The sequence below is a fragment of the Amblyraja radiata genome, chromosome 3 (genome assembly GCF_010909765.2).
Source record: "Amblyraja radiata isolate CabotCenter1 chromosome 3, sAmbRad1.1.pri, whole genome shotgun sequence".
NCBI classification, from domain to species: Eukaryota; Metazoa; Chordata; class Chondrichthyes; order Rajiformes; family Rajidae; genus Amblyraja; species Amblyraja radiata.
The window spans coordinates 45,749,150-45,765,539 of record NC_045958.1 but is presented as its reverse complement, the minus strand read 5'-3'; the positions used below and the strand labels follow the sequence as shown (position 1 = coordinate 45,765,539).

The window sequence follows — 16,390 nt, the reverse complement described above, 5'->3', positions numbered from 1 at the left end:
AGTAGGGTGATGTCAGAGATAGTACAAGTGAATTTGAGTGAAGGATGGAAATTAGTGGTGAAGTTGATGGTCAGTGATTTCTGCATGGGTGCAGGAGGTAGCACCAATGCAGTCGTCAATGTAGCGGAGGTAGTATTCGGGGATAGGGCCAGTGTACGCCTGGAACAGGGATTGTTCGACGTACCCATGCGAGTGCCCATAGCTACGCCTTGAATTTGGAGCAGTGAGAGGAGTCGAAGGAGAAGTTGTTGAGGGTAAGGACCAGCTCTGCCAGGCAGAGGAGAGTATTGGTAGACAGAAATTGGCTGGTTCTGCAATCGAGGAAAAAATGGAGGGCTTTAAGACCCTCCTGGTGGGGGATGGAGGTGTAGAGTGACTGAACATCCATAGTAAAGATGAGGGAGTGGGGTCCTGGAAAACGGAAGTCATTGAGGAGACGAAGAGCGTGTGAGGTCCTGGGAGGGATTGGACCAGGGTTGGGATAGGTGCTTTGTCAAACTCTGACAAAACAGTTTATTTCTGTTGCACGATATCCATGTGATATATTAGCCTTTTTTCCTCTCTCCATTAGTACACTGAGACCTGCTGAATGAATCCCGCAGTCCTGCTATTACCAACACAGATCACAGACAAACAAGTGTAATCACCCTCACTCTGCCGCATTAACAGATGTGACCTGTCCATGCTCATCACAGAAATCCACTTTGCCCTGAAATTAAAGTTAACTTATTTTTCTCTTGGTCCCAGTTATGATTTAATGCCTTTGACGTGAAACTTTAACTACGTTTCTCATTTCACAGATGCTACCTGACCTGCTGAGTTTGGCTGGAATTTGCTTTCAATTGACTGCCGCAGTCTCTCGGGGATTGCTATCTGCCTACCCAGGGCGTTTGATGACGGCCCAATGGCTGATTGGATGGGCTTTGAGGGCAATCCATCCCTTTCCCGCATATCTCAGAATTATATTGAAGCATTTCCTCGCACAATCAATTACTCTGAAATTATTAATGGTCATGAAATGGAAGAAAAAAATTAAAGACATCCATTACACTGAAGTGAAGTTGAAATGAATTGTCTGCAGAAAGCATGAGTAGTGCAGTCAATCTGTCATCTCCCTTGCCATGCAGTTGACTGGGTTTTGATGCTGTCGGCTAGGTTTATGTTTTATACCTCAGGGTCACCTCACTTTTAAAACGCTGTCTGCACTCTGAAATATATACTGTCCTAGCCTAGTTTAAAGTTTAAAAAAGATGTGCAGGTCATGATTTTTTTTTTTACACACTGAGTGACAAATGCCTGGAACAAGTTGCTAAAGGTGGTGGTGGAGGCAGCTATGATAGTGGCATTTAAGAGGCTTTCAGATAGGCACATGGATGAAGGGATATGGATCACAAGTAACAGGAGAATAATTTAACAGCATCAGTTTCAGCACATATATTGTGGGTTGAAGAATCTGTCCTGCCCATTTTGACCACCTTATCTACCTGCGACGCGACCTTCAAGGAACCATGCATCTGTACTCCTAGATGCCTCTGCTCTACACCATTACCCAGAGGCCTACCATTTACTGTGTAGGTCCTGCCCTTGTTCGATGTCCCAAAATACAACACCACGCACTTCTCTGTATTAAATTCCATCAACCATTCCTCCGCCCACCTGGCCAATCGATCCAGATCCTGCTGCAATCATTCACAACCATCTTCACTATCTGCAAAACCACTAACTTTTGTATCATAAGAAAACTTGCTAATTTGCCCTGTATATTCTCATCCAAATCATTGATGTAGATGACAAACAGTAACGGGCCCAGCACCGAACCCTGAGGCACACCACTAGTCACAGGCATCCAGTCTGAGAAACAGCCTTCCACCATTACCTTCTGCTTCCTTCCATGGAGCCAATTTGCTATCCATTCAGCTATCTCTCCTTGGATCCCATGCAACCTACCATGCGGAGCCTTGTCGAACGCCTTACTGAGGTCCATGTACACAAATTCTTCAGCTCTGCCCTCATCAACCTTTTTGGTCACATCCTCAAAAAAATCAATCAGATTTGTGAGATGATCTCCCACCTACAAAACCATGCTGACTATCCCTAATCAGCCCTTGACCATCCAAATGCCTGTATATCCTATCCCTCAGAATACTCTCTGGTAACTTACCAACTACAGATGTTAAACTCACCGACCTATAGTTCCCAGCATTTTCCCTGTAGCCCTTTTTAAAAAGAGGTACAACATTTGCCATCCTCCAGTCTTCCGGCACCTCTCCTGTATTTAAGGACGACTCATAAATTTCAACCAGGGCTCCCACAATTTCCTCTCTTGTTTCCCACAATATCCTCAGATATATCAGATCAGGCCCAGGCGATTTGTCGACTTTCAAACATGACAGTACCTTCAGTACTTCTTCAACAGTAACCCTGACTGCTCTCTAAACACCTCCTGTGACTGCTCCAATTCCCTTTGTCCTACTGTCTTTCTCCTCGGTAAATACAGATTAATACACATTTAGGACCTTGCCCATCTCCTGTGGCTCCACACAGAGGCGACCGCATCTCTGAAGAGAAGGAACAGGAATCTCTGGCCAGAAGCCTTATATTCAAGTGCTGTAGAAAAGTGTGTACATGTGAATATTGGTGAAGAGTTAGATGGGTTCAGCTAGGAAACGTCAAGCTCAAGTAATCTGATCACGTCCAGTACAAAGGATCAGAAAATCAAAGGCAGCTCTGCAGATATCTATGGAACTATGGTTCCATCGTAGGAAATTAATATTTTAAATTGTAATGGGACTTTGACTAAGAATGACCTGGCATTAATTTTGTCAGTAATACAGTAAGAATTTTTTTTATACTAATGCTGAAAAGTGCATTTGTTATTTTAAAAATTTGAAAACTATATGCAAATATGTTTCAGCATATATAAGAATATTGAAGTAATCAACAACAAAAACATCTCTATATTAGCATACCTGCCAGAGGGTGTCAAACTTTTTTCCATCTTGAATGGATAGCTTGCCTGTTTTATCCTTGTCAATTCGATAATGATATATTTTACCATCGGAAATCAAACAGAGCGCATATGATCCCATGTCATCACGATCTCTTATTCTGCAAAGAAGAAGAATTTCAATAATTAGTAAGGCAAAGCTACTGTGTGAACGTGCTATAGAGTAATTTTTATGTGCGAATCTAGCACCAGGAAGTAGTCCAGGGCAGTTTCCCTTTCCACAGATGTTGAGTGTTTCTAGCATTCCTGCTTTTATTTCAGGTTTCCAGCATCTGCAGTTTTTGGATCTCCAAAGAACACAAGACTGACATTTAAAATCATTCATGATCGGGCAACTCTGTCATCAGAGGAATTAGCCTAGTGACTTTAATGATAGGTTACTCAAAACTTCACACAATACTTCAGATGCAATCTCACCAACATACTGTAACTATACTTCTCTATTTTTAAACTCCAAACCCATAGCAATAAAGGCCAAAGCCCAAATTGTCTTTATAACTGCAGTAACACATAACCCATAACATTTTGTGTTTCATGTATCTGTACTCCACACTCTTGCATTCTTTCTCTATTTAGAAAATAGTCTGCCTTTTCATTTCTCATAGCAAAGTGCATATGTGTACCATTCTATTATGGTGCCACCTTAACAAATGCCTCCTGAAAATTCAAACAGACTACATCTACACCTTCCCATACATTGATTCAAGTTGTCAAACACAATTTATCTTTCATACAACCGTGTCAACCTGGTTTGATTGCATTACGCTTACATAAATGGGCTACTTCCTTGATTATCAACTCCAGCATTTTCCCAACATTAGCAATAGCTGGCCTGTGGTTTCCTAATTTTTTTCTGCCTCCTCTCTTGAACAAATGTGTCACATTCAGTTTTCCAATCTGCTGGATCTTTGCTGGGTTTGAAAGAAAACTTCAACCAACGCATCCATTTCCTTTAAAAGCCATGGACACATGCCATGTCTTTGGTCCCATTACTTTTTCCAAAACCTTGTCTCTCATCGTAAGATTATTACAAATTCTTCTATTTGAAACTAGACTCTCTGTTATCTTTGGGATGTTTGCCATGTTTCTGAAGTGAAACATGATGGAAAACATTAGTTGAAGCAATTTATCCTTTCCCATGCTTCCTGTTAGTATTCTCCCTGCCTCACTCTCTCCTTCATGGCCTGCTTCTTTTTCATGTGGCCATGGTAGGCCTTGCCATGTGTTTTAGAACAGAACAATGCAGCAGAGGGCCAGGCCCTTCAGCCCACCATGTTGTTTAGACAATAATAATCAATATGCTCACAAGATCAATTTAGTTAATTAGCTTTAGTATCCTCTGCTGCTGTTTTCAGAACAATTCCCATTTCTCTTGTCTGCACTTTGTATGTTTTCTTTTTTGATTTAATGTTCTTCTTTGTTGATTTTGAATGGATCATCTTTCTATATTAAGGTTTAAAAATGTTGAATAATCTTTGACCGGCTTTCTCCAAACCAGCTATTCATGAGACAGTACTTTGGCAGCTTGTATTTTTATAGTATTCCTTTCATGAATATTCGAATTATTGCAACATGTCATTTCCCTTCCTCTAGAACAATCGATTGTCTAACCCACTGCCATTTTTGCCATAATGAAAAATATATTCATTTAACAAAACAATCTAGATAATGATCTACTGAAGCAATTTAACTGGTAAGGATTTATTGTAAAGTTATTTTACAATTTTGTTCTAAGGTCAAATTTTGAAGGATTTTGTTATGACTTTTGATAGAACTGACATCTGTTCTTCACCCACTAGTTCCAGCCGACCACAGAACCAGGTGCAAAAGGAAAAAGCAAGATGACTGCACAAACCACAGGTTGTTCAATTTATTCTCCACTTTAACCGACAGCAGCACTGCAGTAAAGCAGTAACAATTTTATTTCATGTCATCTCGAGGACACCAAGTCGGATTTTAAGAAAGACAGTACGTGCAACAACTTAAGCGATCCTTAACTGAACACTGCACACCATATTAATCAATGGTCAGATGTGCCCCAAGTTATCACACAAGAAAAATAGGTGACATGTGACAGGTTGTATACTAATTACTCTGGCTTCCTGTGGCAAAAAACACAAGGTTTTCTGAAAGGCATGTAGCCAGTTTTCAGTGACCGATACAACTTTTTTGCTCAAAACAACCACATTAACTCAGTACCTTTCAAATCTCCCTTTGTTTGTAGTTACAGTCCAGGTGACATTTCAGTTGATATTGCTTTTGGGATTGTGCAAGCAAAGTGCTTCGAGTAAGCACAAAAGATCTGGTGCCCTTGCGCAGGAGAATTGGGGAAATGATCAGCAATTTCCCGATTTTTGTAATTGAGGGAGAAAACCAACAATCCAAAATTAAACTGGGCAAAATGATTAGTCTCTGTGCTGTTCTGTACACGGTAATCAAATGTGCAGTGAGTTTGCTGGTCAGAGTCTGACAAATACTGTTTTGAGCTAAGTTGAAGATAAATTCAAGTGCTGAGCAGGTGCTTTCAGCATGCTTATCAATAGGTTGTGACAATATTTATAACTAAATGATGTAACCTTTGTCCCTTTGTGCATGCATTTTGCATTAGTCTGACAATTGCAGGTCTAGATTAGATAGTAATAATCTCACATCTGCTCCAGGTGGGGAGAGTGCTTGTCCATTTACATGTCTGCCTCGGGGGTGCAAAATGCCCCCGCATACGAGGGGCCATTCACTTGGAAAGAGAAGAGATGAGTGGCCATGAAACCTCAGGTACATTCGAGAAGCTTGGGTACAAATTACAACAATTTACTAAACTTTGTGCTACATTGATGACTGCATTGGTGCTACCTCCTTCACCCATGCCGAACTCACTGACTATATCAACTTCACCACTAATTTCAATCCTGCACTCAAATTCACTTGGACCATCTCCAACATCTCCCTACCGTTTCTAGATCTCACCGTCTCCATCACAGGAAACAGACTATTGACCGACATCTACTACAAACCTACTGACTCCCAGAGCTATCTTGACTACACTTCTTCACACCCTGGTTCCTGTATCCCCTACTCCCAATTCCTCCATCTACGCCACATCTGCACCCAGGATGAGGTTTTCCATACCAGGACATCGGAGATGTCCTCATTTTCAGGGAACGGGGGTTCCCCACTTCTATTATAGATGAGGCTCTCACTAGCGTCTCCTCGATATCCCACAGCTCCGCTCTTACTCCCCCTCCCCCATTCATAACAAGGACAGCGTCCCCTTGTTCTCACCTTCCACCCCATCAGCCGTTGCATACAGCATATAATCTTCCAACATTTTCACCACCTCCAACGGGATCCCACTACTGGCCACATCTTCCCATCTCCACCCCTTTCTGCTTTCCGCAGAGACCATTCCCTCTGAACCTCCCTGGTCAACTTGTCCCTTCCCTTCCCACCCAAACCATCCCCTCCCCAGGTACTTTCCCCTGCAACCGCAGGAGATGCAACACCTGTCCCTTTATCTCCCCCCTCGACTCCATCCAAGGACCCAAACTGTCTTTCCAGTTTCACTTGCACCTCCTCCAACCTCATCTACTGTACCCGCTGTTCCAGGCTTCAACCTTTCTACATCGGCTAGAACAAGTGCAGGCTCGGCGATCGTTTCGCTGAACACATCCACTTAGTCCGTCTTAACCAACCTGATCTCCTGGTGGCTCAGCAGTTCAACTCCCCCTCCCATTCCCAATCTGACCTTTCTGTCCTGAGCCTCCTCCATTGTCAGAGTGAGGCCCAGCGGAAATTGGAGGAACAGCACCTCATATATCGCTTGGGTAGTTTACACCCCAGTGGTGTGAACATTGACTTCTCTAACTTCAGATAGCCTTTGCTTTCTCTCTCCATCTTCTCCCCCTTCCCAGTTCTCCCACTAGTCTTACTGTCTCCGCCTACCTTCTATCTTTGTCCCGCCCCCTTCCCTGACATCAGTGTGAAGAAGGGTCTTGACCCGAAACGTTACCCATTCCTTCTCTCCAGAGATGCTGCCTGACCCGCTGAGTTACTCCAATTGACTAATTTTGCTTCCAGAATATTTTATGATGATATGGGTGATTGATTCATTGTTCATATCATTGTCGCATGATATTGCGAAAAGAAATACATTCTAGGTGCAACTCCAGATCAACTTCTAGGCACAAGCACTTCTAGAAGACTTTTGATAAGGTGCTGCAAAACAGGCTTGTCAGTTAAATTGGGACCACCACTGCTCCGGGCCAGTGTACCGTCAGTCCAGGGCTGTCAATTAACCCGGTGGGTCAGGTGGAGTTGAGCTGGAGTTAGCGCTTCTTCCCCGCGCTGGCTGTAAGCCTGGGACCGCCACTGCTCCAGGCCGGTGTCCCGCCAGTCAAGAGTCACCCCGGACATCTCTGGACACCCCCGGACAGGGATGGGACACTCGGGAGGGGACGGGGATGGAACAGTAGCAATTCAACTGCGCTTGCGGCGCCCGAGACCCGGGTTCGATCCTGACTACGGATGAAATGCGGGTCTGTATGAATGTCTCTCTGCCGGTCCAGTCTCTCCCCGTCTCCCACTCGCATCTGCCCCCTCTCTCTCGCTGTTACACCCTGCTCTCCCACTACCTGGCACCCCCGTTCCTCAGACTAAATATATTTTTACACATAAATTATGAATAAAGATAAGAATTTATACAGTTTACACAGACAGGGCTTCGTTCGCTTTTTCTTTATTACAAATCACCTTTGGCAAACCCCATGATTCCTTGCGTTTTTTCCAGAATACAGAACTCGCTTATGTGGCCCTCAAGGGAGTAATTAATTAATAAATAGTGTTGAAAACGATGGGTTGAATGACTCCTTGTGTGCCATAACCAATGCCTGTGCTAGCTCATCCAATCAGCCAACCAGTGAATCCTGCTCAATTCATCCTTTCCCATCAACTTTTAATTATTTCCCATTCAAATATTTACCCAAAATAGTCTGAAAAGGGTGCCGACATGAAACAACGTTTTCTCTAGAGATGCTGCCTGACCTGCTTTTTGTATCTATCTTTGGTATAAAACAGCATCTGCAGTTTTTATTATGTATTTATCCAAATCATCTTTAAATGTTAATCTTCCACTATGGGATTCTAAATATAACAATTCATTGCATATTTATTTTCTGTATGCCTCTTCTGGATTTTTTGTAATCATTTTACACCAGTACCCTAATTATTAATACAATTGGAAACAGTATATTTTTCAAATGTACTGATTTAAAAAAAGTAATGGTCACTGATTTATTCTGCTTGGTGATTCATTGCCAATGCTATGTTTGGCTATCCATTCGGTGCCATGTGTTTCTGTAGCTAATACACACCGCCATTAAAGCTTCTTTGTTATTCATTGATGACTTTTAGTCAGGATCGCTGCACTGAGGATGCGTCGGGATCTAGGAAAGCTTTCTCCACTTGTAACTTTTTGCATGTTCATTTGATGCAAACTGGTTACTGGTGAGGTTCTGCACGCTCTAATTTGAGAACCACTGTTAATACACAGATAGTGTCAGCACCTGCCTGCCACTTAACCACAGGTCAGTGCAGAAAGCACAAGCACATACATTTTCATTCGACTACAAAACCACAAGCTTCCACTAAATATCTAGGTGACAATTTGAGCATTATTATTTTGTTTTATTAGTTACATGGATCACTTTTAATCGTCTCGCTGGTAAAACTCTTATAATCTCTTGTATGGGCAGACAAGTAACTCCATCTTTACTTTCTGACCGACAGGTAGTTAAATAATAGAAATATATAGTATCACAGAGCACGGAAACAGGCCCTTCAACCCAACTTGTCTATGCCGACCAAGATGCCCCATGTAAGCTAGCCCCATTTGTCCACATTTGGCCCACACCCCTCAAAACCTTTCAGATCCATGTGCCCATATTTCAAAGTACATTTTAAATGTGTCATTGTATCTTCTTCAGTTACCTCCTTCAGCAGCTCATTTAATTCATCCACCGCCCAGGGAGCATTGTGTAGATTATAGAGATTAATGTTCTTGGGACAGATCTTTACAGTCCAGAATCTTCTGCTAGATGTTCAGGTAATGAAGACACAATAACCCCCTCATATTGTATCTATTGAAATCTTAAAATTAATGGACAGGAAACGTTATCGCCGTGGTACTTCAGTATTCAGACTTGTGAAGTTTGCCAAAATGTCTGTCAGACGAAACCTGTGGAGATTCAAGGAACTGCAGATGCTGGGAACATGAGCACAATGCAAAGTGCTGGAGGAATTCAATGGGTTTTGGCAGCATCTGTGGAGGGAATGTTGCCTGATCTTCTGTTCTTCCAGCACTTTGTGTGAAAACTGCTGAGAAAGCAGGTTGAAGTGTCCAATGTCTAAATGAAACATAAGTAATTGGTAATTGTATAAGAAATAAAGTGGACGAGCTTGAGGCTCAGTTAAAAATTGGCAAGTATGATGTTGTGGGAATTACAAAGACATGGTTGCAAGAGGGCCAGGGCTGGGAACTGAATATTCAAGGGTATACCCGCTATCGAAAAGATAGACAGGTGGGCAGAGGGGGGTGGGGTAGCTCTGTTGGTGAGGAATAAAATTCAGTCCCTTGCAAGGGGTGACATTGAAACAGGAGATGTGGAGTCAGAATGGATAGAACTATGGAATTGTAAGGGTAAAAAGACCCTAATGGAACTTATTTACAGCCCCCCAAATAGTGGTCTGGATATATGGTGCAAGTTGAATCAGGAGTTAAAATTGGCATGTAGTAAAGATAATGCTACGGTTGTTATGGGAGATTTCAACATGCAGGTAGACTGGGAAAATCAGGTTAGTACTGGACCCCAAGAAAGGGAGTTTGTGGAGTGCCTCCGTGATGGATTCTTAGAGCAGCTTGTGTAGGAGCCTACCAGGGAGAAGGCAATTCTGGATTTAGTGTTATGTAATGAACCGGATTTGATAAAGGAACTTGAGGTTAAGGAGCCATTAGGAGGTAGTGACCATAATATGGTCAAGTTTAATCTACATTTGGAGAGAGAGAAGGGTAAATCGGAGGTGTCAGTGTGACAGTTGAATAAAGGGAACTATGGAGCCATGAGGGAGGAGCTGGCCAAAGTTGACTGGAAAGATACCCTAGCAGGGATGACAATGGAACTACAATGGCAGGTATTTCTGGGAATTATACAGAAGGTGCAGGATCAGTTCATTCCAAAGAGGAAGAAAGATTCCAAGGGGAGTAATAGGCGACCGTGGCTGACAAGGGACGTCGGGGACAGTATAAAAATAAAAGAGAAGAGATACAACGAGGCAAAGATGAGCAGGAAGCAAGAGGATTGGGTAATGTTTAAAGAGCAACAGAAGATAACTAAAAAGGCAATACGGGGAGAAAAGATGAGGTACGAAGGTAAGCTAGTCAAGAATATAAAGGATGATAGTAAAAACGTCTTTAGGTATGTGACGAGGAAAAAAGTAGTTAAGACCAATGTTGGGCCCTTGAAGACTGAAAAAGGTGAATTTATTATGGGGAACAAGGAAATGACAGATTATTTGAACGGGTACTTTGGATCCATCGTCACTAAGGAGGACACAAACAATCTTCCTGATGTACTCGTGGCCAGAGGATCTGGAGTGACGGAGGAACTGAAGGAAATCCACTTTAGGCAGGAAATGGTGTTGGATAGACTGATGGGACTGAAGGTTGATAAATCCCCAGGTCTGATGGTCTGCATCCCAGGGTACTTAAAGAAGTGGCTCTAGAAATCGTGGACGCATTGGTGATAATTTTCCAATGTTCTATAGATCCAGGATCAGTTCCTGTGAATTGGAGGGTAGCTAATGTTATCCCACTTTTTAAGGAAGGCGGGAGAGAGAAAACAGGGAATTATAAACCAGTTCGCCAGACATCGGTGGTGGGGAAGGTGCTGGAGTCAATTATAAAAGACTCCCCCACCCACACACACCCCCCTTTCCCTCCTCCTCTCCCACCCCACTCCCCCCTTGCCACACACCCCCCACCCCTCCCCTCCTCCCCATCCCTCCCCTCCTCCCCTCCTCCCCTCACACACATGAGGAGGAAGGGGAGGGAGTGCTGGGGGATGAGGGGAAATGAGCCGTGCCTGCACAGTTAGGGGCTATGGGTGAGTGGTGGAATATTGCATTGGGGGAACGGGTTGCTTTGGGGTAACTGGTGAGTGGTGGAATATTGCGTTGCGGAATGGGTTGTGTTGGGGGACCAGGCCTCCTGTGTGACTGGGACCCAACGGGTCCCACTTAGTCTAGTTTTGCTCCTATAACTTATGAACAATGAACTCATGAACCTTCACAGTGCAAGTAAAAGGCTCGTAAATATTTAAAGAAATATACAGACACTTTCAACTTCAACGATTTTACTTACAAAAATGTTCCATTTTTCCGTGAGCCTCTGAGCATGCATCGCTCAGCATTATCTCGGGATTTCATCCCATGGAACCAAGGCATTCGCTCATGGGCTGTTGTTGCAATTAGTTTCTCCAGCTGTGGCTTCTGGCTGATGATTGCCTGTTCGAGAGCATCTCCCTACACACCAAAATAAGAACGTTTGTTTTATATATGTTGATATCAAATTTCAATCCATTTTACAAATTGTGGTTAAAAAACCAAGTAACCTGAAATTAAACATCTTATGCCCCAACATTAGTCCCAAAAATGCAGTGAATGCAATATTTGATTTCCAAAAGACATTTAATAAATAACACATTGCGAATTTACAACACAGGAACACCTCTCAGAACAAACAATATGATGATTACAACATCGAAACTAGAAAGTATAGGTAAAAGTTTGTCTTAGAAACTTATGCCGGGATAATTGTTGTTCACAATTGATACAAATTATTTGGATATGGGAAATGGAAATATGATTTCAAAACTCGAGATAAAGTTAAAGTAGAAATGGACTGAAATGTTGACAAACCTGCAGAGTGGGTCAGTAATTGGCATACAAATGTTAATTTAGAAGGGCTGCATAAGTATACACAACCTTAGAAACTACGTATGCTATGTTTAATCCTGTAATGAAATTATTCGGGCATTACAAGATGCTGTCCAAGGCCCAAATGATATTCAATGCACTTTGGCGCATATCGTGCACACTGGAAGCTATAATGTTAACAGTGACTAGACCAAGTGGGACCCGTTGAGTCCGTCACCACCCATATATAAAAACTAACCCCCCCCCTTGATATTATATTAATACTAATAATTTGCTCCTTTGCCCCATCTCCTGCCCTATCCACTCATGCATAGCCCCCAACTGCACAGGCGCGGCTGGAGAGGGAGAGGGGTAGAGAGGGAGAGGATGAAGGGGGTAGAGAAGGAGGGTAGAGGGGGGACGGGGTAGAGAGGGAGAGGGAGAGAGGTAGAGATTGATGGGTAGGGGGCTGCGTCACAGGGGAGGGCTGGTCCCTGAACATAATACTCCACCACTCACCCATAGGTCCCAATACTCACCACTCCCCTAGAGAGGGAGGGGTAGACAGGAAGTGGTGGTAGAGAGGAGGGGGGTGGGGTAGAGAGGGAGGGGGGGGCAGAGAGGGAGGGGGGCAGAGTTGGAGGGGGGCAGAGGGGGCAGAGAGGAAGGGGGGCAGAGAGGGGGGAGGGGGTTGAGAAAGGGGAGGGGGTAGAGAGGGAGAGGGTAGAGAGGGAGAGGGTAGGGAGGTAGAGATTGAGGGGTAAGGGGTGTGCGTGGCATCACAGGGGAGGGCTGGTCTCTGAATGCAATGCTCCACCGCTCGCCCATAGGTCCCAAAACTCACCAATCCCTAGAGAGGGAGGGGGTATAGAGAAGGAGGGGGGGTGGCAGAAAGGGATGGGAGGGGGGCAGAGAGGGAGGAGGGCAGAGAGGGAGGAGGGCAGAGAGGGAGGGGGGCAGAGAGGGAGGGGGGGCAGAAAGGGAGAGGGGGCAGAGAGAGAAGGGGAGCAGAGAGGGGTGCGGCATCACAGGGGAGGGCTGATTCCTGAAAGTAATATTCCACCACTCACCCATAGGCCCAATACTCACCACTCCCGAGCGAGGGAGGGGGGTAGAGAGGGAGAAGTGGTAAAGAGGGAGGGGTGGCAGAAAGGGAGGGGGGGGGGCAGAGAGGGAATGAAGGGTAGAGATGGAGTGGGGGGTAGAGACGGAGGGGGGTAGAGAAGGTGGGTGGGGGGGGGGGAAGGGAGAAGGAGGGGGAGGGCGTAGAGAGGGAGGGGTGGTAGAGAGGGAGAGAGGGAGCGGTGGTAGAGAGGGATAATCTGATTTATCGAGACAGAGAGGTGGTCTGATGAAAAGAGAAGAGGTCCATCCCTTGGCAAGTTGTAAACCTGGGGATGCGGTAAACATTACTCCTCCTCCTCCGTCTTCTTCTTCTTAAGCCCTTTGCTCCTCTAGGGATCATTGGCCATTGACAAATGTCCTCCACTGCACTCAGTTGTTGGCAGTTCTTTCAAGATCTCCCCAGTTGAGCCCACTCTCAGAAATTTCTGACTGGACACCTCTTCTCCAGCTGTTCCTGGGGCGACCTCTTTTCCTTTTTCCTTGGGGGTTCCATTTCAGGGCTTGCCGGGTGATGTTTATGCAGGTTTCCTGAGGGTATGTCCAATCCAACTCCATTTTCTCCCTCCTCTTCCTGTCCTGAGTAGATAACGGGCTGCCCACTGACCAATTTGATCTCCCCTGACTGTGTCCAGCTTGTTTCAGCCAAGCCCAGGACTAAGAGATTGTAGCACATCATTTTGTCAGCAATTGTGGCAGCCTTGCCAGCCTGGAACATGGTTCGGATGTTCCATGTCCCCACAAGGATAGATTTATTTGGCGTCAGAAGGTGTGTCAGCTTCCCAGCGCCCTTGCGGGTTTGGCCGGGAAGCATCATGTTCCCCATCGTTGGGGCACCTTCTTCAACCAAGTGTGTAATTTGGTTTTCATTCATCAATGTTTCTGTAACTCACAATTTTTTACAGGGTGGGGTAATTAACCCCACGCCCAACCCCCAACCTGGAGGACCAGGGACTGCTTTGTCTGCCTCCTCACCCGAGACCTGTCTGGTTTGGTTGAACCTGCCAGGGATATGAAACCCCAGCCGGCATAGCTCTCAGGATCACTGGAGTACACAAGCCTCTCCTCCACATCAAGGTTGCAGTCCAGGAGAGGACTCCTCCTTATAATTTGAGTACTTGCTTCCTGTCAGCTGCTGGGTCTCCAGAATCTTGGAAAACCAGGCAGAACCAGGTTAATCCCAAATATGAAATTAGATGCGATACTCAATCTTCACGGTACTTTTTATTTTCCCCAATAGCCTGTAGCGAGTAAGCAGACTGCCTGGGAGTTGTCTCATTAATATTGAACAGGTCAGTTAATTGCATTTTGAGTTTGGATTTGTAAATGTTATCATTTTTACATCTCACCCGACACCAATTCAGCTTGTTTTTTTGGATTGAAATACAGTGCATTCAGAAAGTATTCAGATCCCTTCACTTTTTCCACATTTTGTTATGTTACAACCTTATTCTAAAATGGATTAAATTCATTTTTTTTATCAGCAATCTACACACAATAGCCCACAATAAAAAAGCAAAAATAGGTGTTTAGATATTTTTGCAAAATAATTAAAAATAATTAACTGAAATATCACATTTACATAAGTATTCAGACCCTTTACTTAGGTATGTTGCAAAGCCTACCTGAAGCGTCGTTGAAGATCTGCTGCTGAGGGTGTGCGCGATTTTGGCGCCGTTTAGAGGGGGCGGGTTTAAAACGCGATTTTCTCTAAGCTGTTCCAATCGAAAATGTTCAGCCTAGTTAATTATTAACGAAAAATCGCTGGAAGACCCCGTCGCAAAAGCTATTATTAGGTTTAAAGGCCTTGAATAATAGTTATAGTAGTTTAAAAATCAATCTCTAAACCCGCGACCGCCAGCAACCGCAGGGTCTCATAAAGCAAATAGCAGAAGTTAGGTTGTATATTTTTACATTAAAAAGGGCTTCTAAAGATCCCTTTATACTAAGATTAATATTGCGAGTAGCTCAATTTGGGCCCATTATATCGCGCAGTATTTTTCTCGGCATTTGGGGCACAAATCTACCGCAATGTGAACGTTCTAAACCAGCGCGTTCCACAGGGACCCACTGGAAAGCTGATTTAAATGGGCATTTATTTACAGCAATTAAACACTAAATTCCTTCCATTTGGCCTATAAATTAATGTAAATGAGATTTTAAAATCATGTTTTATTGTGAATTATTTGTGAATATTATTTGGACATTTAGGCTATTTAAAAATGTTAATCATTTATTAAGAAATGGATAGATGTTTAGATCTAGTAATTGAAGTCTGAAATTAGCTACAATTAGGTAACTAACTAGTTATATGCTTTAATTTCAGGTCATCCAAGTAAGATTATTTTATATTTGTTTCAGAATGCTTCAATCTATGATAACTGAAAATTTCATTCAGTTCTCTTAATTTTTAAGAAAGTTATGGGCTTTTGACTGTTCACGATCACAGCTTTTTTGTTATGTCCATAGAAAATCAATAGGGAACAAGATGCTCATTTCCCAGTATGAAAATGGCCATAACTTTTTAAATACTTGAGATATGAAAGTGAATTAGGTGTCAAATTAAACTTATTTTTATGCTTTATCTGATGGGATAAATTACAGACTTGATTTTTAAAATCTCAAAATTTTGTAACATTGCTACTTTACTCAGTACTTTATTGAGGCACCTTTGGCAGTGATTACAACCTCAAGTCTTCTTGGGTATGACGCTACAAGTTTGGCACACCTGTATTTGGGTAATTTCTACCATTCTTCTCTGCAGATCCTCTCAAGCTCTGTCAGGTTCGATGGGGAGTGTTGATACACAGCTATTTTCAGGTCCCTCCAGAGATATTCGATCGGGTTCAAGTCCGGGCTCTGGCTGGGCCACTCACGGACATTCACAGACTTGTCACAAAGCCACTCTTGCGTTGTCTTGGACGTGAGCTTTAGGTCATTGCCCTGTTGGAAGGTGAACCTCCACCCCAGTCTGAGGTCCTGGACGCTCTGGAGCAGGTTTTCATCAAGGATCTCTCTGTACTTTGCTCCGTTCATCTTTCCCTCGATCCTGACTAGTCTCCCAGTTCCTGCCGCTGAAAAACATTCCCACAGCATGATGCTGCCACCATCATGCTTCACCGTAGGTATGGTATTGGCCAGGTGTTGAGCGGTGCCTGGTTTCCTCCAGGCGTGACACTTGGCATTCAGGCCAAAGAGTTCAATCTTGGTTTCATCAGGCCAGGGAATCTTGTATAGGTGCCTTTTGGCAAACTCCAAGCGAGCTGTCATGTGCCTTTAACTGAGGAGTGGCTTCTG

General features: G+C 43.8%; 1 protein-coding gene across 3 annotated transcripts in view; it reads right to left on the bottom strand.

Annotated features, from left to right (window-relative positions):
- syk (spleen associated tyrosine kinase) overlaps positions 1 to 16,390 on the bottom strand; it is a 125,240-nt gene that overhangs the window by 41,184 nt on the left and 67,666 nt on the right. For all 3 annotated transcript variants that reach the window (XM_033017744.1, XM_033017746.1, XM_033017745.1), the window contains exons 3-4: positions 11,418 to 11,578; positions 2,970 to 3,108 (exon numbers count right to left, since the gene is read on the bottom strand). In XM_033017744.1, the coding sequence (XP_032873635.1) occupies positions 2,970 to 3,108; positions 11,418 to 11,578 (300 nt within the window). The remainder of the gene's footprint in view (positions 1 to 2,969; positions 3,109 to 11,417; positions 11,579 to 16,390) is intronic.